The sequence below is a fragment of the Anser cygnoides genome, chromosome 6, assembly GCF_040182565.1.
Source record: "Anser cygnoides isolate HZ-2024a breed goose chromosome 6, Taihu_goose_T2T_genome, whole genome shotgun sequence".
Classification (NCBI taxonomy): domain Eukaryota; kingdom Metazoa; phylum Chordata; class Aves; order Anseriformes; family Anatidae; genus Anser; species Anser cygnoides.
Window position 1 is genome coordinate 36,691,411 of NC_089878.1, and position 26,312 is coordinate 36,717,722.

At 34.9% G+C, this 26,312-nt stretch overlaps 1 protein-coding gene across 10 annotated transcripts in view; it reads right to left on the minus strand.

The window, feature by feature from the left end:
* LRP1B (LDL receptor related protein 1B) overlaps window positions 1-26,312 on the minus strand; it is a 681,046-nt gene that overhangs the window by 20,493 nt on the left and 634,241 nt on the right. For 6 of the 10 annotated variants that reach the window (XM_048062799.2, XM_048062802.2, XM_048062798.2 and 3 more), the window contains 8 exons: window positions 25,781-25,897; window positions 24,135-24,308; window positions 23,463-23,588; window positions 18,044-18,208; window positions 6,934-7,095; window positions 3,650-3,824; window positions 2,893-2,997; window positions 742-855 (listed from right to left, as the gene is read on the minus strand). In XM_048062799.2, coding sequence (XP_047918756.2) covers window positions 742-855; window positions 2,893-2,997; window positions 3,650-3,824; window positions 6,934-7,095; window positions 18,044-18,208; window positions 23,463-23,588; window positions 24,135-24,308; window positions 25,781-25,897 — 1,138 coding nt within the window. Of the gene's footprint in view, window positions 1-741; window positions 856-2,892; window positions 2,998-3,649; window positions 3,825-6,933; window positions 7,096-18,043; window positions 18,209-19,518; window positions 19,668-23,462; window positions 23,589-24,130; window positions 24,309-25,780; window positions 25,898-26,312 lie in introns of those variants that run through there. The other 4 variants (XM_048062804.2, XM_048062803.2, XR_010832147.1 and 1 more) reach the window with 3 other exon arrangements.

Consider the following 26,312-nt stretch of genomic DNA (forward strand, 5'->3'; position numbering starts at 1 on the left):
TAAATTCCAACTTTTGCATCACAACTGTTGAGTAAAGCAACGTACATCTAACTGTTATTGTGCATCTCTGTGTATGCCTAACTTACAGCATTTTCAAAGACTAAGTCTGTTTATTTCCTGATAAGGATTAAATTTTACCCTTTAATACATAGACCTTAAATCTGTTAGCAAAATACAGCACACAAGGGTGTCTATTCTATACATTTTTTTTACCAGCAAAGTTATGACGTAGCTCAAACACTTCTGTTTAATAGTTAGTATTTTACAGCATATTTCTATAGTTTACAAAAAGACCTATGAATACAGGCTAAACTCTTGAAAAGGTAGCTAAATAGCTCCCCAGCTTCTTTCCCTACAGAGATAAGGAATAGTAAGTCAGTTTTAGACTACAGAACATGTGCAATGTCACTGTTTGCTAAACTTTATGCTGTGTAGGATTAAATTGATAAAATATCTCAATGTGAACAATAAAAGCCAAGAAGCAGCCTTTTCAGTATTTTCAATACATTTTTTAAAAATAAAGCTTTTTATTTCTTCCTCCAATGACATAGATACTCCAACAATATGTTTAAATATAATCATCAGTGAAACTATCAAAGGGTCAGTGTGCATTACAGAAACGAGAACCCGGATTAAGTATATACTGTGAAATGTATGTGAATGTGCATGACTTGAACCAATGAACTGTGGCCTGAAATGATGTCACAGAATGTGCAGCATTAAGTGGAAGGTTAAACCTACTTGCATCTCGGTTCATTAAACGCAGTTAAAGTGCAAATTCCCTCATTCTGACAGTAGTAATCACAAGGGTTCACTTTCTGGTCACAGCGCTGACTTTTAAACCCCACAGAGCATCTGCAGAATTTCAGTAAAATAGACCTCTATAAATATTCTGCCTTTTGCTGAACAGATTTTAAATGCATTACATATAATTATGGCAAGACACGCACACATACACAGGCACACACCCATAGATATAAATAAATTAATAGCTTTTTTCATGGAAAGATCTAATCTGACTACACTGAAAAGTTTGCTCATCGAAGCTTATCAACCACTTTTAAAATAATGGGGCTATACAAACTTAGGTGTTCAGGAATCTAAGACTTGTAACAAAGTAGTATTGTCAAACATTCTATGCATTTGTATTGATTGATTCAGTGTGCAATGGTCTTAAGCATGTTCATGACTGTCTTCCTAGCATGGTTAAGTACTGACATATTCTACCACTTTTATATATTGCAAATCCATAAACAAATTAACATATGAAACTTGTTTTCCTTGAGATGCTATGGTGTTCCATATGAATTTGAAAAAGAATAGATCAGTTATATTAAGAAAAAGAAAGGAAGAATCACAAGGTTCCAAAATAACTGTTCTAGGTGTTTAAGCACCTAGACTACTAGACTTGCCCATCACATTTTAGTCTTACATATTACAGTTGTTATATTCTCTTTTTGCTGAGATTTATGAGTCTCTCTAGTCTTCTACTAACGATATTTAAGGAGATCCAAATAACAGGTAAAAAGGGCCAGGTGAAAATAACAATAATAATAAAAGATCCATAGGTACTTAAAGCAAAATAAGGACTATGGTGCAGTTGCATTCCACTGTCTCTAACCCCAAAGCTGCAAACATTTATCAACTTCTTTCCAATAGCTCAACCCTTATGGTTTTGCACCTTTGCAAAGGTGCTTGAGCGTTCATAGGGAGGAACATTTGATCTGTCTCTTACATTGCTCAAGCCACAAAAGCTAGGCATTTCTGTAACTTCCTTGAAAGTCTGAATACAGCTAACACTCTCTCTAAAAACACCTACGTCATGCACATCAACAAATGTCTGCATCTGTATTCACAAAGGTATTGTAATACCAGATCGCAGACAAGAGTTTACTTATGTCACCCTGGAAATTACATATATAAGTCTAATTCTATCTTCTAATACCTCATATATTCTCGGAGAACACTGTGACATCTAGGTTGGTTTAAGAAGTGGAAGACTATTCCACAATGAAGCTCTTCTGCAGTGTAGAAAAGATTGGATGATTTATTAGGCAAAAGTAAAAAAAAAAAAAGAAATAATCCAGAAGTGTGACTCAGTAGCTCAGTGCAACTCAGAGCAGGAAAACAATAATTTCTTGCTATGATGACTACTTCTGTATTTAACATTTAGTAGGTGAAAAAGATACACCATAGCTCTCAAGAAAGGACTAGAATGTAGGCTTTACTACCTCTTAGGAGAGTACCTCACAGTCTAGTCTACAGAATTAGATTTTCTTTGGTATTGGATGTCTGGGCTTAAGAAAAGCAACTTGAATTATTTCCTTAATGCTGGTGTACTTCTGCAGGAGGGGAGAGCAATCTCACCACAGAACAGCCAAGCTTCTACGGGTAGTGTAAAGGTTAAGAGAGAAACGAGATACATGAGCATATCCCCTGACACATAAAGGAAATAAACACTGATATCATTCTCCCTGTTCTCTAGCCATCTGGTTCCTTACAGAAACGTATCACCACCACCTCTGACCGCCTTTATAGAAGAAAAGACTTCATCCACCTTTGAATAGCAGGGGCAGACAACCATCTTGTACATTTGAATTCCATTCCAGAACAAACGCGTAAATGAGCTTTAGATCTGGCCCAAAATTATTAAAAGTCTCAAAACACTTATCTTTATGTCTATACGCACACAATATATAGCTCGTTGTTTGATACACATATTGCAAAAATGTAGACAAGGGTTACAGAAATAGTCAGAAAAAGTACCAAAATATGCAACTGGCATACTTTATTTCCTAAAGAGATCAGAAATATAAGAACTTTAGTATTTGTCAGTGTTTTAATATGGCCTCCACAGATATTTTAATGGTCTCTACAATGCAGGATACTCACAGACAGAAAGGTATATTTGTGTCTGGGTCCAGCTGACATGTACCACCATTGTAACAGTAGCCATCACATAACTGACAGGTAGAGGCAATCTTTCCATTAGTGCAACTGTCATAGTTAAAAAAAGAAATTGCCATCAGTATATTAGTAAATCTAGTGAATCCCATTACAATGATCCATATATTAAAATACTAATTTTGTGATATGTATTAGAATTGAAAGAATTCTAGGTTTCTAACTTGAAAAGCTAGCGCAGGCAGTGAACTTTTTACACAAAATATTTTTAATCTTTCCTTTTATAAAAATAAACTATTATTATATAAAATAATCACTCAGCAATACAGCAGCACATCTTAATTTATATGCTTTCATTAGTATCAATATGTCTTTTTCATTGTCACAGATACTGCAGGAAGAACACATTTTGATAGTGTGGTAAAACTAGACTGTTAATTAAATATTTCTATGGCAATTTTTTTTTTTCCAGTTGAAGACACATTCAGTTTCCTGCTACGTTATGCTTCTCCCAGTGAGGAGTATTCCAAAAGTTGGTTTAAAAAGGCAGGAGCCAGTGAGTTCACCCAAAACTTGGTACCTGCACACTCAAAGGCACTGTTCTGATGTGACCATTTCAGGGGTAAGTTGCTCTGTAATTGATTTTACAGATTTAAAAGATACTGCAGTGTAATGGCTATCAAATATGTAATTTTGAACATAACCCTCTTTTCCCACACACACACACACACACACACACACTTACTTGCATACTATGTCATTACTGTCCTTGTTTATTATGCAGTGTCCCCCATGACATCTTATACACTTGTCCACTTCACATTTTGGACCTTCAAATCGTACTGGACAGACACATTCTACGCTTCCATCATCAGAAATAGTACATGATTCAGAATTCACACAATAATGGTGGCAAACATCTGCAAGAAACATGAAAGCTAATTACAAAAAAACATTAAGGAGTGTCATATCATAAAAAAAAAGAAGCTTTTTTTCTTTCTTCTGAAAAGTACAATAAAAACAAAATGGTAAATGAAACTGGTGGCTCATTGAAAACTACAAGAATCAAGAGCCCCCCCCAACAGATATGCAATATATTAACAACATAGTCTTGTGAAGTGAAATAGAAATATAAGTTCATAAGAGGTTTTTTTCCTTCTGGATGTCTAACCATTCATGGCATCATCACACATGATACAAAGACTACTGATGAGAAGCACAACAATGTTAATATATTTAATGGGACATTGGCTGAATAAAAATGTTCTAATAAATGCATATTACCATTAAAAGCGTTATGTTAAACTGAAATGGGAACAGTATTTTGAAATAATTAACTTTTATTTTCATTTCTCCACATATAAAATTTTAATGAAGTTCTAATATTACCATATAATGACATGACCAGTAAGTTCTACAAAAAATACATACCGCCTTATCTTTATAGGCTGTGCAGGACTCTATTATCTTATGCAACTGCTTCAACGTCAGCAGGACTGAGATTTAAAGCAGTGAATTCTTTAACTCTTTGGAAACACCAGTAACCATCTCATTTCCCTTTTATATAAAAAAGTTGGCAGACTAAAGAAACTTCTAGAGCTACCAAGATATGTTAATATCTAAACAATTAGGTTCATTTTTATTTATGTAAGAGTGACAACTTTCTTTTGACTAAACAGTTTTATTTTTACATCTTGTCATTTAAGCTCCTAAGGGGACAAATCACTTCTGTCTGTTTCTAGTACTTCAGTTCTGTGTAGTTAACGTTGTGTTGAGCTTTTGGTGGTGTTCCTGATGGACAAATTAAGTAATTAATAGATAAGATGCATCATTTCTGAACTACGCATTTGTATTAATTCAAATTGTTCCATATTAATAAAATATTAACTTTCTGTCAAAATTAAAAAATTCAAGTCCTTTGAAGATCAGGATATAGCTGAGGACAAGTCAGCTTATTTACAAGTCAGAGTATTACCAAGCTCTTCAATGGAAAATGAAACCTTGGCCATATGGCAACTTCAGCCTTGAATGTGGAATTGTAAGATGTTGTTTTAATATTTTCAACATCAGAGCACAAGTAAAATACCTATGCAGGTGCATGTATCACACTTTGCGTATAAACTGTTTTTAATCACATCATACAAAGACCAAAACAAGTATCTTAGAGGCAACTAATCTTTGTAATAAAGTTATATTAATATATTTCAATAGGCATACAAACCGACCACATTTAATACAGCAAAAAATCATACATACATTCGAATAAAGCAAAACAAACAAACAACTTAGGTGTGAATCTATACACATATCAATAGTTGTAAACCTGTACAATTTCACAGAACTGTTACTGGCTACAAAATAATACTCTAAAAGATTGTAAGACTCTTCTTTTCCTAAAAGTATTAAGTTTTAAATAAACAAAACCTTTAGTTTATTTTGTATTTTATGATGTGTTTGAGTCTCTCTGTATTGTGGCATTTTTCCAAAGTGTCAGCAGAAAACCCAAATCTGACAATAAGCACTGTTTAAAAGTAACCCTAAATTTACATTTAAATTAATTCTTTTAAACAACAACAACAAACAACAACAACAAAAAGCAAAAAACATGTTTGCAGAAGCATTCAGCTAGAAACAATTTGTTTGGTTTTGGGTAAGCCTCAAGTAAATATTTTTTCTTAATCTGTATGTCTGTCTGGGCATGATTTATGTACTATACTGTTTTCAAATACCCAATTGTGTCTGCAGATAGTTATTTGTGGATCCATGCGGTTTGTTTAATACCAAGTGGGAGAGAATCACAATTACTGCTGGTTTTTCTTTCAAAGGTTTCAATATATTTCATAGTCTCCCAACTGGAAATACATTCAGTTTACTTCAGTACAAATCCTATTTAAAGATACGCAGTAACCCATTCCCTGTTTGACAATCTTTCACTAAAACTAAGTACTTTTTGTATCTAGTAGGTAATTCTAAACCAGACCTTTATAATAGCTAATTTCCCTTCAATTTTGTTTAAATCTAGCCTTTTCAGTGAAGTCACTGAATTATGTAAAGAGATGATGGTTTTCACGTTGAACGTCCTATTCTGCAACAAGCACTATGAAATCCTCTATCTCAGTGTTATAGTCAATGCAAAGCACATGTAGAGAAAAAGAATTTTTTGGAAAATAGGAAAAAAATTCTGACCTCAGAAAATTAATTGATATTAAGTTAGGCTTGCTTGTTAGTAGCTGCTTGTTAGAATGCTACAGACTTTCTAAAGGCATGAAAACCTTTGGATAATAATAACTCAGTGAGAAGAGATCAATGGGTGAGTAAAATGAAAAACTATAGAGAACTTAATATGCAGAGAATCTAAGCCTTAAGCCCTCAGAATTAACCAAGAGTAATACTTAGAAGTCATGATTTTCAATACTATGAGCAGGCAGAAACCATACTTAAGGTGATCTTCAAGTGAGTAGATGAAGGAACATGGAAGAATGAACCTCAAAGCAGCACCGATGATACGCTGCTTACTAGGATTAGAAATAAAATGGTAAAGTAGCAGTTGGAGAAAGTGTTGGCTATTTGTGAAGATAAAGGATAGCAGAAAAATCTTTGCTTTAACCAACTATGTCATTATTATTATTATTATTATTATTATTATTATTATTTTAGGAATTCCACCAGCAAAAAATAACAAATGTAAGAACTTTAAGTAGAAAATTTTAATTCAGTGATATTATTACTATTTATGAAGTCAGATGTCTGGGACAGCTCCATTTTAGGTGTTTCTTCATGGAAATACCAAAATTAATCACTTCTGAAAAAGTTCTTTTAACCTCCTATATGAGCAGATGGATATTGTGGAAGCATGTTCAAAGTGTATCACTTTGATACACCAGATCCCATTTTCTTAGGAGAAAGAATAATTTTGGAGCTAAGTTTATCAATGCATGCCACAGATAAATAAGTCAATTCATGTTAAACTTCCATTCTGTAGAACTTCTATTATAAATCCAGGTTTACTAGCGTGTGAAGATTACTTACAGTACTGACATCTGTCTCCTGTATACTCAGGCAAGCAGCTGCAAAAGGGTTGATTTCCAGCAGTGACGCTGCAGGTTCCTCCATTTTGGCAAAAATGATGGCAGACTGTCTGATTGCAGTTTGGTCCTGTAAAACCTAGTGCACAGTTGCAGGTAGGCCTCCCTGTTCAAAACAAATAACACTACTTTATGATAGAAATAAATACAAATTAAAATAATAATCACTACATTAAAGATATATTTTTCATAACATTAGCGAGCTTTAATGTATGAGCCCAACTTTTTCAACTTACACTTGTGCATGTATGGTCGGTCACTGGCTATTTATTTGGGAATTATTTTGAAAGACTGTCTTAGGTAGGAATTTTAGATATGACTAAGCTCTTAAAAACATCCTGACAGACTGGATTCCACTCAATTGCAGAAGGTAATATTTGTATAATCATCATTGCAGTTTCCTCAGAGTTCAGTCCATTATTCTCAGAAGTTCAAAGTTTTGTATACATCATATGAATACGCAAATATTTACTAGTACGCTAGTAAGTCACTTTTACATAACATTTTTACTAAAAGAAATATCTGTGGCTGTTCTGTTATCCTGACTCTCTAATATAATAAGTATTGTAACTTAAGAAGAGTTGACTTGTATGAGACCAAAGATGTACATAAGGTCCAATATGCAACGTCTGAAAAGTAGTGAAGGCAAGAATATTTGTGCAGAATGAACTACTAGTCTACAGTAGCTTATTTTTAAGGGGTTTTAAAAGTGTTTAAACCCTAATGCATTTTCCTCCTATGATTTTTACCTGTTTCAATTCTCCTATTTTTTCCCCTTATCTAAATCTAATGTCTATGAGATTTATAGCTTTGTTACAACTTCACTGTTTTATTAAACTGTTCCACTTATCACTGATTTTTTAAGGCTTATCTTCTTTAAAACTACATTCTGTATCATGTACACGTCTTTCCATCTCCTGAATTTGCTTCTATATCTCATTTATAATCTTCTCTTCAAGTCAAATGACTTAATGTGTCCAACTAGTTGGTCCCCTTCTCACTTCCTAATAATGTAGTCTCATTGTTGCTTATTTCTTATGATTTTTTTTTTTTTCCACTTTCCTTCCCTTTGCTTTCATCATTCTGCATTTTGGGTTTCCTTAAAGTTAGGGTAAATGGACCAAGTTTAACTTTTCTCCTTCCTGGCTTCCAAAATTGGTATGGAGAGATGCAGATTCATCAGAACCTGAAGACACTTCTGGGATAAACGTGCAGACAGAACAGACTTCATTTGAATCATAAGGAATCCAACCTTCTGGCAAGTACAATCAAGATCTTAACTGGGTCCATGCAGACTGTGACAGCTAACAGGCAAAGACACAGAGACACTACATCTGCACAAAGGAGTATGGATAGGCTAGCAATAGTCTAACAGTAAATAGGTATCAGGCAGAACAAAAGGAACGCGCCAATAAGTAGACTACAGAAAACAAACACAGGAACATGAATGATTTATATATATTGAATAATTCTAAGAAACAAGGTGGGAGAATTGAAATGTCCAGTCTTGAATGGATACATCAATATAATTGGCTATGGCAAATTTGTAAAAGGAAACCAACTAATGGGCTGTTGTAAAACTTGTATGCATTTACTCCTTATCACATCTTTGCTTGTCATGGAATAGGGCTACATGTAAAGAAGTATTAGGGTTACAGTTAACTACAATTAACTACATAATACACACTGTATATACATTCTACAATGCAGAAGCCCTTCAGACTGGAATTGCAGGCACAAATGGAAAAAATTGATTATTGGATTTTTTTAGCGACTGCCCAATCTAGACAATGGTAGGGCTGTGGAATCGGAAAGAGATCAGAGAAAGACAGATAATGCAGTAATGATGAAAGACTCCAATCATCCCTGCCTTTACATTTGTAAAACTCCACACCAAGGAAGGATGCAGAAACTAACTTTTAAGATATAAACAATCCTGCTTCATGGAGGCGTGGGTTGGAGAGCACACAAGATAAGCTATGTTTGACTTGGGCCTGACCAAAGACTTGGTTTAAATTGTACAGGAGAGCCAACATATTCAGTAGTCAAAGGAATTAGCATTTATGGGTTACTTTTCCATAATTATTTCTCACCTTTGTATTAATCTAACAGAAAATATTTACTGTTGCCTGATTTGCTGGAGCATTTTGACTTGGTCCCTTCCTTGCTGTATTTGGCCTCAATCATTGTTTCCTCAGTAATTTTTATACAGTCTCTGGTATAGGTATCCACAACTATCAAATTCACATTGGCTCCTGATTCTGCAGCTAAAACTCTGCAATGTGAGACTCTTCTTTTTCTTGTCTCTGTTCTATTTAGTTGGATGCCTAGTTAAAGTTATACAGATTAACCTAAATATGCCATAAACTCCACAATTCTCATTTTCTTCCAGTCTGCCTTTGTTTTAATGTCATATAATCATTTAATATCATATTCATGGAAGAATTTTTCGATGCAGGTGAAGTACCATTATTTTTTCTACTTTTTCTAAGGCATGTAGAATAATTTATTTATTATTTTTCCTTCCCTAACTTCTTACTCTTTTGTTACATCAAACCCTTCACGTAATTCTTTTCTATACTTTCTATTTTAAGCTATGCTAATTTAAAGTGTTTTGCAAATCATTCTAACGGCCATGAGATCAGTCTCTTCCTCTAATGAGTACAGCAGGAACAAACCCATTGACTTAAAATAGCTCCAACTAGTTTAATATGCATCAGCCTGGTTATTCATATCTGTCCCCTGTGATCTAAACATTAAATCAAAGATGTTGAACTCAGATGTTAGCACAGAGTCTTTGTTTCTCCCCATGTATACACTTATATTTAAATTTCTGCCCTCGAATCAGAGGTTTTCACATAAACCTTCATCCGAATCCATCTTTCAAATAAAATAGTGATAGAACGTAAGTTCGAAATTGTTTTTTATTACTAACATTCCCCTATTTTTTAAACTGATGGACCATGATATTTTCCTAGTTTGTAGAAAAGATTATTCTATTGTTTGCTAATGTAGCCTTATAAATATGCCAAATTGCTGACAGTTATATGAAAATTTAATTCAGTATAGCATAAACACCATTTTTGTCACTGAATTTAACATGACTTTTAGTAATGTTAATAGTTCATTGCCTATTTAACACAGACTGTTGGCATCTGAAATAATAGTAATAATAATAATGACGTTTTCATCTGCCTTATTCTCATAAATTATTTTGGATATAAAGTGGTTCCAAGAACAGTTTAATAAAACTACAGTATTAAACAAAGACAAACAATGCCACAAGTTTTCACAGCACAGAATTCAAATATTGATTTATGCTTGCAAAGAAAATACTTACATTAACCAACATGTCATATATCCTAACTAACAACCATTGCATCTCATGCACAGAGAATATAAGCATTTACACTCGTTATGAAGTTTCAGGACTAGAACTATGTAGGGACAAAAGTACAAGTCATCTCTTAATCCCTCAATTGTGCCACAACAGACATATTCACAACACAGTATGGAAAAATATTGACTACACAATAGAAAAAAATATTAATAAGATAAGTGGCTTATGGAGTGGTGACTTCTTCAAATTCAGATAGCCATCTTCTGGTGTATTTTATTAAAAAAAATAAGCAAAAAGAAGTTCTGAATAAAAAAATAATCCCAGTTTTGATTTTTTTTCTTCAGTGCAACCTTCAAATGGTTTTACTGTATGAGAATACTGTCTTTTCCTGTACCTATTACAAATCAGTACCCTAGCCTGCACATATCCTGTTTAGACCCCTAGCATATTAATCCCAAGAAAAAATCTGTTTTTGACTATCTATGTTGAAAAATCTTGTTTGTAGGCAAGGAGGACAAAATAGCAACATATTTTCAATGTCTCACAGGAAAATGTTTTAATTTGAAAGCCGTAATAATAATACCTAGAAAACAAGAGGCACATCTTTTTGTTTAGGATTTCTCCACACTCAATGCATTACAGTGAATACGCATCTTTGTGACTTACTATTCCTAACCCAATTCTTGGATAAACTGAATTTCTCACTACATGTATGTGCAAGTGGTAGCATGAGGGATGAACTCCCCATATCAGTGCATATTTTCTATTTGAAGTAATTATAAGTAATAATTCTACACAAATGAATTGCAGCCAAATAATACATTAAGGGAGGACTGATAGGACATATAAAACAAATAGCAAAAACTATGATGACATTTCTTTGAGTAAGCAATGTACTTGTCACTATTGTCTGAAGATTCTCTCTATAGCCTCCTCTCAAAAAAAAATACAGAAATTTTAATCTTAACTGTGAAACTGATAAAACAAACAAAAAAAAATCTGTTTTTTTTTTTCCAAAAGTTTTGCACATAATTTAGCAAGTTAAATAACAATGCCTTATGCTGACCCTGGGATATATAATGTTGGTTTTGGCAGTAGGACATGACCAAAACATGTCAAACTTTTGGCATGGAGATGAAATGTAGTTTCCCCCTTTCTTGCCAAACAAAACAAAACAAAAACAACAACAATAAATCATCTATAAGAAGCTGTCAGAGACCAAAATCTTAAAATGTTCAATTAGCACAGAGGCTGTACTTACCCCTAGTCTCCTGTTTCAATTTCCTATATAATAGGAACAGCTTTTCAAATTATCTTAAAAATTAGCTAATTAATATTTTAGTGCATTGTTCCTGTAATATCCAGGTGATTTATTTCTTGTATCTAGTCATATATCTAAAAATCCTATTTGAATTTATTTTGTAATGAACAAAGCTGTAGGGCAAGCGCTTTTGATTCATGCTATTACCTAGACCACAGAGAAATATTCTGCATTTGATATGACCACAGAAGGTATTCTGCTTTTTTTAAGAAAGTACAGCCTTTTGTTTTAGGAAAATAAACACAATTTTTATAAGCTTTTTCTTTTTTTCTTTTTTTTTTTTTTTCAAAAAAAATTAGATCATCTAGATTAATGCCTGCACCAAGACATAGGTAATTTATTTCTTTCAGTCAATGGTAAATTTCCTACCAGCAATATGTATTCTATTCGTTATGTATGAATACGCACAATCTATTTAATTTGCATATTCTACTTGCTGTCACTATTAAAACAATGTGGCACACCAGCCTACTGTAAGTAATATCATGTCCTCTAGAGTAGTTATCAGCAGTTTGTGGGAATCACAATAATTCATTTCTCTGATGCTGATGAACCATAATTAGCTTTACTGAACCAACAGTACTGGAGAGAAGCTGTATTACAGTACATAATTAGTAGCTGAGCTGATTGGGATCAATCCCAACAGATATGTATTCTCTCCATGTTGTGAAAGAAAAGGAGAAAAGAACCATCCCAAAATGCATTATTATAATTTCAAAGGCTGTTATTTCCAAGGTTGTTTGTGGGGCTTCTTTTGGGACCCCTAGATCAGCTGCACACCAGACCAGACATCTTCGACCCCCAGTAAACCACGCACCCTTCCTGCACCTTCCCCTGTCCTGGCTACAGGAAGATGTACGCGTGTTGTGCTTTAAGCCAGTGGGCAGCTCAGCACCACACAGGTTTTTGCTCACTGCCCACCCCTTACCCATAGTGGGTTGAGATGAAGACAATAGGAAAGAAAAGGAAATAATAATGATAAAATAGTATACAAAACAATTGCTCGCCGCCTCCTGACCGATGTCCAGCCAGATCCTGAGCAGAGGCAGCCCCACGCCAGCCAACTCTCCTAGTGTTATTGCTGAGGGACGTCCCTTTGGGCAGCCTGGGCCAGCTGTGCTGGCTGTGTCCCCTCCCAGCCCCTGGGACACCCCCAGCCCGCGCTGGCAGGGCAGCACGAGGAGCTGAACAGTTCTTGGCTCTGGGTGAGCCCTGCTCTGCAGCTACTGAAACATCGCTGTGTTATCAATGCTATTTTCATCAAAAATCCGAAACACAGCATTGTGAGAGCCTCTATGAAGAAAATTAACTCTATCCCAGCCAAAGCCAGGACAGCATGCCCCTTGGAAGCTTCCCAGTTTGAACTACTGGGACTGACCAGATATTATCAAAGAACTTGTTTACTTTGCTAGTGTTTTCAGTATGCACCATCACGTCCCCAAACCATCTTGTTTTGTTTACATAACAGAACATAAAATAACAACTGTTTTATATATATACTTATATACTTATGTTTAATCAATTTTTGTTTAGTGGAAATAACAAATTTATACTTGTTTTCATACAAACACCATGATTCTATGTGGTTAAATATAACCTTTATACCATAAATATAGTAAAAAAGATTTATTTATCTAACTTTGTGAACTAGTTAAATCTTGGTATTGTGTTCAAGACACTTATAAAATTTTGATCCAACATTTTTACCTTTAACTGTAAGTAAATAGGAAGTGTATTTGTATGGTAACTTTTTTTTTTCCAAATTCCCATTAATTTTGTATATTGGAAAGTGTTCATTATTATATCCAAACTTTTAATTACACGTCTCAGATGTGTACTTTTAATTAACTGATGACATTTTCTTTGTTCAATTTTTGTAGTTCAATACAACTGTCATAAACTTAAAAATTTTAATTAAAGCTGCCCCAATCTCTAGCTATATAATGTTCACATAGGAATTTGCCAAAAGGCTTAGCAGTAAGTAAACCAACAGTGAATAATCCCTGAATTGCCAGTGGGATTTGTTTAACAAATTAACATTTGTGTGCAGATAATGAGGTTCTACAATTTACCACATCTAGCAAAGATTTAGCACTATCATGTTTTAAAAAAATGAGTAATACTCTGCAATTTACTTAATTGCTTATCACATTCCTATTATATATTAGGTAGTGAAAGAGAGCAGAATTTACACATTCACTAGAACACACACATTTGCCAGAAGTGTATTTTATATGCTGTGTCCGTTTTTATCGGAAAATGATGAAGATCTGTTTTCAGGATGTATCTACCTTGGTTTTCTAGCAAGACTCCAACAACAAAGAAACTTCCCAAGTCCTACAGAAACCTCACAGCAGCTGGGCTCCTGCAGAAGCTCATTTCCCTGTGAGGCTTCTGGGCAAACACCAGCAGTATGCAACCGAACCATCTTCCCTCAAGTCAGGAGGCATGCACCACGGCAGCTTGGATGAGCAAATACCACATCAAGAAGTCCAGATTTTGCCTCCGGCAACCCCAAATTCACAGGGGCTCTTCCATAAGCCCATTGTGGCAGAAATAATAGACAGCAACTGACTCCTTCAAACTGGGAAATGGTGGAAATAGAGCTGCTAAGTGGTCCCTGTGTACTCTACCCCGACTCCCGCTCAGCATGCTGATGGTCTGCCATCGCCATCTACAGCTGCCTCTGCTCACACCGGTGCTAGCCCCGAGGCACACACTCTGCAGCACTGCCCTGTAAATTTCCTCACAGCCCCTAAGCTTTCCAAAGGGCATGCGTGTAGAACACTTGTAGATTGACTCCATTGAGGCTATTTGAGTTGGATAATATAAGAAAATGGATAAGGGCAATCTGATCTTCTACAAAAGATGGATTAAAGCAAGCTGAAATTATCACAGGTCATTTATATTTTGCAGGTAGGATCTAGATAGGCACTAGCACACACGTGGCTGCTCCAACTTCCGAAGAAAAATGCTGCATCACTTTGAACAAAAAAAAAAAAAAAATTGGGAAAATATGTGAAACTCGATTGCAACAGTTAGCAGGACAGTTTGGTGAGACAATTGTATAATGGATCAAAAGCTGCATTAGGAGGAACTGGTTAGGAACATGGTATGCACAGATAGGAACTGAGTAGTAAAATTAAAATGATACTGAGCTGACTTAAAACAGAAATTTTATACTTTCCAGTTGTAAGAGAATTCTCTACACACACAAACAAAAACAGTATGTACCATACTTTTGGCTAGCGGACAGGTCAACCTGGTAGGATGTAACATTGGAAATCTGGGCATAATATAATGCCGGCTCTTGAGTTCTACAGCCATGAATGAAAAGCAGAGGAATTCCTGTAATAAAGAACCTTTGTATTCCTATGTGTTGCAATGTGCAAGGATAAACTAATATATCCACTAATGACTCTCGTATGAACCTGACAAGGCAGATCAACTCTGCCTGGAAGGCCGAGATGATGAGAAGGAAGTAAATGAATGCTGGTCTGCTTCAGATTTCACACCCTCAGTCCAAAACGTGAATGGTATGTGCAACCCTTGAAGCTAAAAGTGCATTGACTGAATTCAGTGACTGAGTAACATATTCAGCACAGTGGTATACCCAACTGGAAAGAAGGAACAGTTGCTGAAAAAACACCTAAGGAATTAAGCTTTGTTGAGTTAATAAATTACAGTTTTCAATGCCTTAGGGGCATCCAGTTTAGCTTCACTCTGTAAGATATATAATGGCTTTAGTATACCATGGATTAGATTAAACGAGGACATAGGGACATCTCACTGACATGTTAGTTTGTTTCAGGAAAACACAATTTATTGTCTGATATAGATAAGAAATATAGTCTGATAAGAAATAGAGATTTCTTCCTAATAGAATATTTACAGGGTCCAGGGGCAAGGCAAGCAAGGAAAATGAGATGTGGATCAATTTGAAAATTTTATCTGGAATGCTGGATGGAGTCACTTTGATTTAGAAAGATATATGGTCTTTTTTTCCATGTCTCCAGCACATGAAAGTTATGGCACAGGCTTCAAGGCATGGCTACCCTCATGAATTGGACATGGCAGATGGGAAATCTGGTTAAATTGAAATATGATTATTAAAAATTCAATGAAACTTGGAAAGTGGACAGAGCACTGCAGAATACTACTCCTATAAGCAGGTATGCCCAGTAAGAGTCATCAGAACTTTTGACATTGTAAGGACATGGGAGTCAGGTGCTCTCTTTTTGCTTACAAATAGAAGCTGCAATTTTAATAGTCAGGTCTCCATTAGTAATGAGCAGGAATGGTACTGTGTTGGCTTTAGCTAATAAAGGCTTGGCATGCTTTGGCTAATTTTGGTACAGTAAACTTCTGATGCAGTTAAAGGTTCAGATTCCCAAAATCAGGCAACTGAACATTGAAATGTGGACTGTGGTGACATCCAAGCTGGCTCTCCTGATACATTTTTGGTATAGGCACGTAATCCTGTTTGAGACCAAGAGGAAATAAGGACAACGTCTGCATCTCCAGGCCCTCTGTAGCAGATGGGACCACGATTAACAATTCAGCAGAAGTATATTGTATAATACACTCATATCTCTCATTTATTCACTGGTGACCAAACGTACTACACTAATTATTTCAGCAAGACTGAGACATTTCAGATGCTGGATTTAATAGGAAAAAAAATATTCAAAATCCAGGTTATAGCATAGCTGTGTGAGCACAACAACTGCTAGCTGCCTGGTAAAGAAAGAACAAGTTGCTGGAGGTGAGTGAGCCCTATGGCTACTGCCAACTGCCAAAAGAAAAGGAAAAATAAAACCCCAAGGTCCAGGATTCAGAACTGAGCTGTGCTATAGGAGCTAAGTTACTAGTTATATACAGCCTTTTAACCCCACAAAAGTATCAATTAAATGCCTGACATTTAAAGATGTGGGAGTAAATATCCTCTATTCAGATGAGAGTGAAGTTCTGCGCATCATTTAAATCACCCATGACTGTCTTTCATTCACTTGCATGTCCTCACTAAACGTGTATTGATCTCACTAAATTGATACAAATCTCTGCTTATCATTTGTGTCAGTAGTTCCATTAGCTGTTAGAAGCAGTTTCAAGTACAATTAATCAACTTCAAGTTGATTGTGCAAGTAATTCTTATTTTCTAATATTTAGTCATTATTAATAATATTAACGATGAAAAACATTATTAACCCTCAAACACTCAGAACTGAAAAATCATTTGTTTAACATACAACAAATTACCAGGTTTGGATTCACTTGGATTTTTGCTACCACATGTCTGTAAATCAGAAGAGGATCCACAGAAGCCAGTATAGTAAGTGAAACTGAGTTACTAAACTATATAAGCTAAATTAGTAAGAATGTTGAGGAAAGCATTAAGATGTAAGCCCCCTCTATCACAAAGACTAAGATTAATTCTGCATTACAGGGAGGTCCCTTTGTGTTAAACAGACACAAACTCCTCTTCTACAGTCCGGTGCCTGTACATCCCTTTCAGTAACGAGAATGTTGGTCATTTCAACACAAAGGAGAAAATGATTCTACTGCAGCACCTGACAGGCTTCTGAGAAGAGACAAGACATCAAACTCCTCCTCCAGCTGTCCTGTTTTTAATAAATATTTAAATGTTCCTTGGAACAGAAAATAGAATTCATCTTCTGCTTTCTCACATAATTACTAAATTTTAGAGTACTTCTTAACACACTTTCCCTTTCTAGCCCAAACTGTTTAATTGAAGTATACAACCTAGAACAGCCTACATTTTAGGGACATAGATCAATTCCCAAATATGCACATTTTGACAGTTAGGATACTCTTCCTTGAGGTAAGAGATGTGATTTCAAATTCCTCCAGGCAAACAAAGGATTTGAATTCTGATCAACCAATTCTTCTTGAGAATTAGATTAGGAAAATGCCTATTTTGTGAATTCCAGTAAGATACTGGGAAAATTTAAGTCACACCACTTTGTAGCTCAAAGAAACAACTTGACATGTATGCCCAGTAACACCTAAGTCCTTAGCAGGAGAACTGAGATAGAGAGAGGACAAGATGTATGGGGCTTTTCCAGATGTGATTTGACTTGACCTTACAATTTACAATTCCCTTTTCACACCTCAGTATGTGTCTTTACACTGAATACTTACATGCTTGCTTTTGTGGGATGTAGTTTAGTTTTGCCAAAACACTGAGATACATGAAAGGAAAGCACTATTCATTATAAAGTATATGTATAGTATATACTGATATATGTCACAGAATGTAAGTACAAACAAAGGAAAGAAGTTACAAAGATTAAGAAATCACAAGCTAGACATATATTCAAACATTTAAATTACAGTAGGTATAATAATATAAAGCTGCTCAGAAATATTTACCAAGGAGAGAGGCTCCACAGGTTCCTCCATTCTGGCAGTAATTGTAGCAATGATTGGTTTCACACCTTTCTCCTGAGTAACTTGGCCAGCAGTGACATCGGGGATCCCCCTTCTCATTTATAATGCACTTTCCTCCATTTTCACAGGTTAGTTTGCAGGTATCATCTGTAGCAAGAGCACACAACTGTTTTCAACAACTCCCTCTCAAGTGACTGGCAAAACAGAGCCTGTTCATATTTTAAATGGAGCTACTGATCTCTGTCAACGTGGATAAATAAATAAATAAATAAATAAATATATGTATGTATATATATATCACTTATTATAGAAAAAAGACTCCCTTAGAAGACCGTGAGCCCCCACTGGAAAGGCTGTTAAGATCTCCAGAGGCAGTGGGAGCTGTACAGCAGGGCTGGAGGCTGGTATCATACCAAGGTACCGGCACGGGCACGTCTGCTTGGCAGCTAGCTGTGCTTCATCCAAATGATGCGACAGGAAAACTGACCTCCTGAGGACAGCAGTTATTATGAATTCTTGTTTGAAGCTATCATTCTTAGTTTAAGAAATGAAAAAATGAATTTTGGTTTCATCTGTGGGATCTCAGAAAACTTCCCTGTCTTCTGGTGACCTCAGCGTAATGTGGCTTGCCTTTTACTATTTGATTTTTTTTTTTTAATCTCTCTTCCACTCTATTAACACCCTTCTTAACTAAACTTTATCCAAAATATTTAAAAGGAAACTAGTCATCCTCTAAATCCTCCTCATAAATTGATGTTTGCATACTAACTTGTTGCTCTTAAACCATGTTTTCAGATATATTATTTCCTTGCCTGATTATTGCACTTTTCTCAAATTAAGCTGAAACTAGACAACAAACCTCAAAGTTCTTGTGGAGGACTGACTGGCACTACATCACTTCAGGTGTTTACAGTGACAATACTAAATACCATATGTTCTTCATTTTTTGGTATCTACCCTATATATATTTATCTACTGTAACAAAGCTACTTTGTACTTGGAAGTTTGAAGATGCCTCAGTATTTTATTTATTTAGGTGGTTCATTACATCCTTTGATGTTCCATGAACCATTCTTCAGTGACTCATTATAGAAGTTGTTTAAATGGATAATGTGGCATAACTTATTGGAGAAAAGGTCTATTTTTGTTTTGCTTATCTTATCTGTTTTACTTATCATTAGTCATGGGTTTATAGAGCAGAGCTTAGTAAAAACTGAGCAACAGTACAGACAAGTGCTCATTTTTATGAACCTTTCTGATTGCACATTAAAAACATCAGTTATAGTTCTCTTCTAGACCAATTCTGCAGAGTTAAGATGCAAAATTTGAAAAAAAAATCAATTATGACAGACATTATTAATTCATCAGAATAATAAAATATCATAATGCATATTTATAAGAATGAAACATGAACTACAAACTTCAAAGTTACTGTAATCACACCGAGAAATACATGCCTTCATATTTTCAGGAAAATATACTGAACCAAAAATTGCCCACAGTGAAGATTTCTAATCCAACTGCCTTTCAAAAACGTAGATATTCACGTCTTAGACATTTTAAATGCAATATACGTTAAAACTTTATGCAATGGTCAATGGTTAACCTGGAAAAACATAAAAGTTGTTATATTTTCCATCATAATGAGATTACTAAAATTTGCTACTGGTTTTGTTCTCTATTCAACAGTTTGAATTCAAGAGTTTAAATACAAATCTAATATGAAATGAAGGAAAGTAACCACAATAATTTTGGACTTTTAAATAAACAACAAACTAGGACTGAAAGATGTAATGAATAATCCAGTTTAAAGATACTATGTTAGACTTTAACAGTATAGGGCTTTTAATGCTGCTGTTTTGTTGTCTGAAAGTAAATACAAGAGTCAAATTACTCTTGCTGATTCACATCAGCCAAGTACAAAAGAGGATCAGATGCCTTTGTGTGCGAGACAAGATCAGAATGATCCCATAGGAGAAAACAGGAAGAAAAAAACAATACAGGAGAGAAACACAGAAGAATTGTTATAAAAAGCTGAACACTCTTAATTTGAATTAGTGAATAAAGGCCTCAAGAGAAAAGAGTTGAGAACATCTGTAATATGCATTTACTTCTGGAACAAAGCAAAGTAAAATAAATCAGAAATACTTCTATCTGGAGTCAAGCCAATACTAGTTAGAGCTAGCAGGAACTTGGACTCAAAGACCTCTCAGCTGTTCTTTTCACTTCTAAAATGTCAGAAGTAAATAATTTCACTTGTTATAGTACTTCCAGTCTAGCTACTGAATCTATCTAACATGAAAAAATGTAAAGGGTTACAGGTCATGTAATTTTATCTATTTTCTTCTAGCCTGGTTACTTATTCTTCAGCTGCCTTGATTTGTCTAATCAATCTTAATACATCTTCAATAAAGATCAGAGTAACTTTGATTTGTGGTTTATGTTTTTCTTCCTGATATGACTATTTGACAGAAAAATTAATGAATTTATGGCCTATTTGCGCTCTTTGCCTCTTTCCTCTAACTGAAAGTAAAATCTTACACAGAAGAAACACTGAAAAAGCAGCAATACAAAGCATTCTGAATCTCACTGATATTTTTTCCTTCACTTGTCCAATTTTTTGTGTTCCATCCCTCTCCCCCAAACACACACATACACATCTTTCATTGGCATTTCTATAACCTTTTCTTTCTTGAGAAAAATGAATCTTACTTTTTGCTATTTTTTTTTCCTCTGAAATATCCACTGATTTCCAGACTAGCCAGCTAAATGGAGAGATGAGGCACATGGTTAATGAATGATAGTCATTGGCACAAGAAGTTTCCCTTCCAACAGTGGAAAATAATCATCTCATGGAGCACAAAAGTATTTGTTCTTGACTATCCTAAAGAGAAGTGCATAATTCATACTTTCCTGAGCTGAATGCACCTATTAGGGAGAAAGTACAGAGTTCTAATGTTATGCTAAGGTTGTGCAAATTTTTCTGTCCCTCCAGATGAGAGTCTTAATATCTATTAGATTTTTTAGAACAAGTTGTAACCTCTGAATTTTGTCTGAATGCTGTATGAAAGACCTTGATTTCCCTTCAGATTTTTTTTTTTTTTGCTTTAAAAAATCCATTTGGTTTACAACCCTAGGTGAAAGAGAAAGGGCTAAAAAAAGGATGCACAGTGAGAAGAAACTAACACCTGCTTTAATTTAACCCATTTTCTTCAGTTCTGGGATATATCACTCTCAATGGTATACCTTTCTATAAATACAGAAAATAGTTCTGTAATCAAATATTTTTTCAAACCAGAAGGAGACTTCTGTGTTTTACACTGTTCTATTTGGTATCTAAACAATCTGAAAGCAGGACAGAAATCAAGAAGCTAGCATATGAACTGCTATAGCTTTGGCTAGTACAGCTCCCTGAGGCAGAATTTGTGGGTGAAAAAGAAAGTATACAGGGATTAACCTCTACGTTCCCAGCCAGAGCACTTGGTCTGCCTCCACTCTTGCACAGTGGGCAAGTCATCCCAGAAATGTGCTGAAGGGAACACCGTGATAAGCTAATGTTTCATCTCTCTTCAGAAGCAATGTCAGATCTGAGTCTTTACAATTTTTTCTCTGGCTTTTCATCCAGTCAAGACAGCATAAATATTCCCTTCTTAAAATGAAAAGTGATAAATATTCACCCCCAGAATACTGAACTCCTGGAAGTGTTCCGTTACTTTTACCCATTCAGCTGTGATACACACTGTCTTCCTCCAGTGCTAGTCTCTACATTTCCATCCTCTCGGTACATATTTAGCATCACTGTTCTACAGGCAATTAGATACAATGAACCTGATGGATGCAAATCAAGTGGTCTCTCAGAAATATGAAGAGGTACTCTACCAATATGAAATCTAAAGAGTAGCTTCTAAATTGAAAAAGTTGGGCTTGCTACAGTCAAGAAATAAATCACACACACACACATAAAAGTTGTGCTCTGTCAGTCATAACCTGCTTGGGAAAAGAGAGATGGAAGCTTATCTAAGAACTCACAGGAAATCACTTTCATTTTATTATCAGACCATTCTGAATGATACAACACATGTATATTGCAATAACTCTAGCTTGAGAATGCCAAATTAAACCCCCAAACTGTTTTTCAGCCGTTGTAAGAAATGTTGGTAAAACAGCTGTCTGGAGCAATCTGGATTCAGTCTTACAGAAAGCCACTTTAGAATTCCTCACATAGTACTTATGAAGAAAAATCAATTCAATGGATCAAGACTTACAGAAAGGCAATTCTGTTATGCAGAATTTGAAGACTTACCTCAATTTTTGTTGGTTAAAAATCAATCTAATCAATCTAATGAACCAGAATTTGAGTCGATTTGGGGGGTATAGTCACAAGAAATAGAGCAAGAGCCCTAAAGTGGTTAGACAGCTAAGTAGTAACTATGGGTCATTGAAAATAATTTTTAGATTGTACTGTGTCATCAGAAAAATAAATTTTATTGAAGCATTTCTGGCTTCTGATGACAAGTCAAAAGTAGTCAGGTAGAAAGGTTTCCATCTCAGATGAACAAAGAGCTGATACTTGGAGGGGCAGGAATTGTGGATTCTCTCTGAAGACAAAGGGTATTTAAATAGATCCGTCTTAAAAGTTACAGATCTTGTATAGTATACTAATACTTTCTGTCACTGACTTCTCAAACACAAAAGAAACCATATCCTGTGATTTCTAGAACCTTTTAAAATCCAAGCTGATTAGGAATTCATTTCAGCTGTATAACTACATTAGGTTTGGCCTTAAATACAGTAGAATAATTTTAGAGCACTTAACACTCTTCTTTTATGGGGAAAAAAATGTATATGTAGAGAGCAAGAAATCAGTAGCTATTTTACCATGAAGTCTAAATTTCTTCTGTTTTGATTTTAGAGATTATTAGATATTACCAAAAAAAAGGTCATTTTAGATAAAAATATTTCAGTTGTTTTTTCTTCTTTTCCTATTGCTTCAAACTCATTATAATTTGCTATGTTGCTCTTACTGCCTTTTAACCATTGTTGCAGCCTAAGCAGAGTTGGTTCTTGAGGGTCTTTTATTTTTTTCTCATGAATGTCTCTAGTTTAATTTGAAATCCAAAACACTTTTGACCTTTTCAAACCTCTTTTGGTCAAAATGTATACACATCCATTTTTAAATATAATTTTGTATCAAATCAGCTGGAAAGCTCGTTTTTATTTTGATGAATATAAACAGTTTTCTGAATCAGGCATTATGCTTTTTCATATTTAGTTTCCATTTCAAATATGTAATACTTATGATGAACAACATAAAATAACAAAACTCTGACTCACAGACAGGCTAAACTCTTGCTATGAAAAAATTGACCATTTCCTGCTTCTCACAGTTTTCAATACCTACCTAAAAGGCTCTGATCAATGCATGTTCCATTAACCAATGATTTTCCTTCCGGACAAGCACATGATGCACCAGAAGGGTTGAGTAAACAGATGAATTCACATGTCAGATCCAAGCATGGATTAGGCACTGTTTCAGAAAAGAAAATATTTAAAAGTTTATTTTTGGTGGTGGCAGTGTTGTTTGTTTTTTTTTTCTTTGTTTGTTTTTGTTATAGAATTATCCTGTGTTAGAGAACTGGGAAGAAGTAAATAATCACAAAATTCTGATACACTTCCAGTTTCTAGAATATCAACAGCCTGAAGACAGTGAACACTCACTCAAATGGCAGTGCTTGATTCAGACCATGATAGAATTTACTCCATCAATAAGAAACATATTGGTAATATGCAGTAAAAACCCTCATTTGTATTCAGCTCTCTTCTAATTTTTTTATATTCCATTCACAGTGTGGGTACACAAGGCAGGCACTTGTCCAATGTCTCTTCAAATGAAAGAAAAGGCATCGAAACGTAAATTTAACTTATATAAAGAAATATAACTAAATCTATTTTCATTTTGTACAACCAAGATATGTTTTACATTTCTACAGCTGATGGTTACTTTAAGGTTTTGGTTTATTTTTCTGAGGTGAACTTGCCAAATATTTAGTTTTAAGTATTTATGCTTACTCACAGTCCATTTGTTTGTAGCGATGAAAAATCAAGGCACTTTTTGCTTTATCAACATCCACACTTAGGTATTCTACAAGGCTCTTGCCAAATTTGTGTACTCTAAATGCACCATTTTTAGGACCTGCTCCATATATGTAATCCTCAAAAATGTCAATTCTATGTGGATGCAGTAAACCTTAAATAAAAATAATACACACAAACACATATTCATATACAAATAGTAAACAGTTTTAATAATAACTTATATTGCATTGTAATTACAAGCTAAAAGGCATTATTATTCAGTGTGTGCAGTTTTTACCCACAAAGATTGCCTTTTAAAAAGCAATCTTCTTAAAAAGAATTCTTTCCATACTATGAGCAACTAAACGTGTAGCTTTGTATTAGCTTTCAACCTCAGAAAATGGTTGAACATTGAGAAGCAGGGAAACCCTACAGGAAAGACTAGCTGATGAAAGACTACCTTTTATACTACACATATTTTAATTCATAACTATGGTAAATAAATGCAAAATAAAATGCAAAGCTTCTACCAATTCCTCATTTTTAGTAGCTAGTATCTTCCAGAAGCCTCTGGTGAATTCCAGACTGGTAGTTAAAACGCTCTCTAGCACCAGATGTAATATCATCCCAATGAAAATCCAATACCAACTGCCAACTAAGCTTTCCTCAGCGTGCTTTCAAATTTTTGAAGTCTTCAATGTTCTTTCTACTAAAATTTCACAAAATAATGTTACATATATCATCAAATTATTGAAAAGCCAACATGCAGTTGTTCAAAAGCAAAGTTTGCTTGATCAGAATCTCTTTTCTTCTGAAAGAAACTTTCCCAACTGACATTCTTTTAGCAGAATTCTGTGATTGTTAACTGACTGGAAAGCCAAATTAATTTTTTTTCTCCCAAACTGACCCTGGTCAGATCTCATCACAGTCTACAACTTCCTCATGAGGGGGAGCGGCGAGGCAGCCGCTGATCTCTTCTTTCTGGTGACCAGCGATAGGACCCAAGGGAAGGGTTTGAAGGTGTGACAGGGTAGGATTCAGAATGGATATCGGGAAAAGGTTCTTCACTGAGAGAGTGGTTGGACTATGGAACAGGCTCCCCAGGGAAGTCGTCACAGCACTGAGCCTGCCAGAGTTCAAGAAGTATTCAGACAATGCTCTCAGACACATGGTCTGATTTTTTGGGTGGTCCTTTGGCAACCCAGGAGTTGGACTTGATGATCCTTGTGGGTCCCTTCCAACTCAGATATTCTATGACTCTACGATCTATGAACTTTACAATTCCTATGCAATGCCGAAAGCTCCAATTTCTAACCAGTTAAGGTCTTCCTGCTGCAATGCAAATTCAAATGAGGCTACAAAAATATTTCTCACAGTGGTATTTAATAGTAACTAAGCTAACTATTAGGTAACAGTCTTGGAAATTTGCATGTATAATTCCGTATTTGTTTCCCTAAAGTAACTTTATCAGACTATTAAAAAACTTAAATACGTATTTGTTCAGATAATATCTAAAGTATTATCTACAAAAAGCAATGAATATTAGCTCTTAACAGTGAACGTTTTTTTCTTACATAGTTTCTCAGTATAGTAAAATTTTTGCCCAATAAAACAGAAATCATGTTACATAAATCCTCTTCATACCTTGTTTACTGCTCACGGACACAACTGAATCAGAACCATCAAAAAGAACACTTCCAATAACAGATAATTCAAAATCAGCCCAGAACAAACGCTGACTGAACTGATCAACTACAAGACCTAAAAAGAAAAAAAAAAAAAAAGTTCAACCAAGTATATAAAGGTTAAAAATTTTTTATTAAATCTACAGTTTTCTATCATTCATATTCCAGTGATAAAGATGACAATGAAAATACAGGCTTGGAAACCAAGGAATAAAATATAATATCTGCAGCTTAAACATTCCTTGAGTCAACTGGTTTCTTTTACTTTCTTAAACTTACACATCCAAGGTCAGTACCTCAGCAAGTAGGGATATCTACCAGTTGGGAATATAAACATAGGATCTAATCCCGTCATTTTCTCTATCAACAAAAAAATCTATTTTGTCAATAGATTTCTAACCAATAGCACTAGCGTGACTGCATGTTAGGAACTTTAAAGCATTCACATTTGACGCTGTATTCTGAATCTATACTGTTTCCACAAATATATA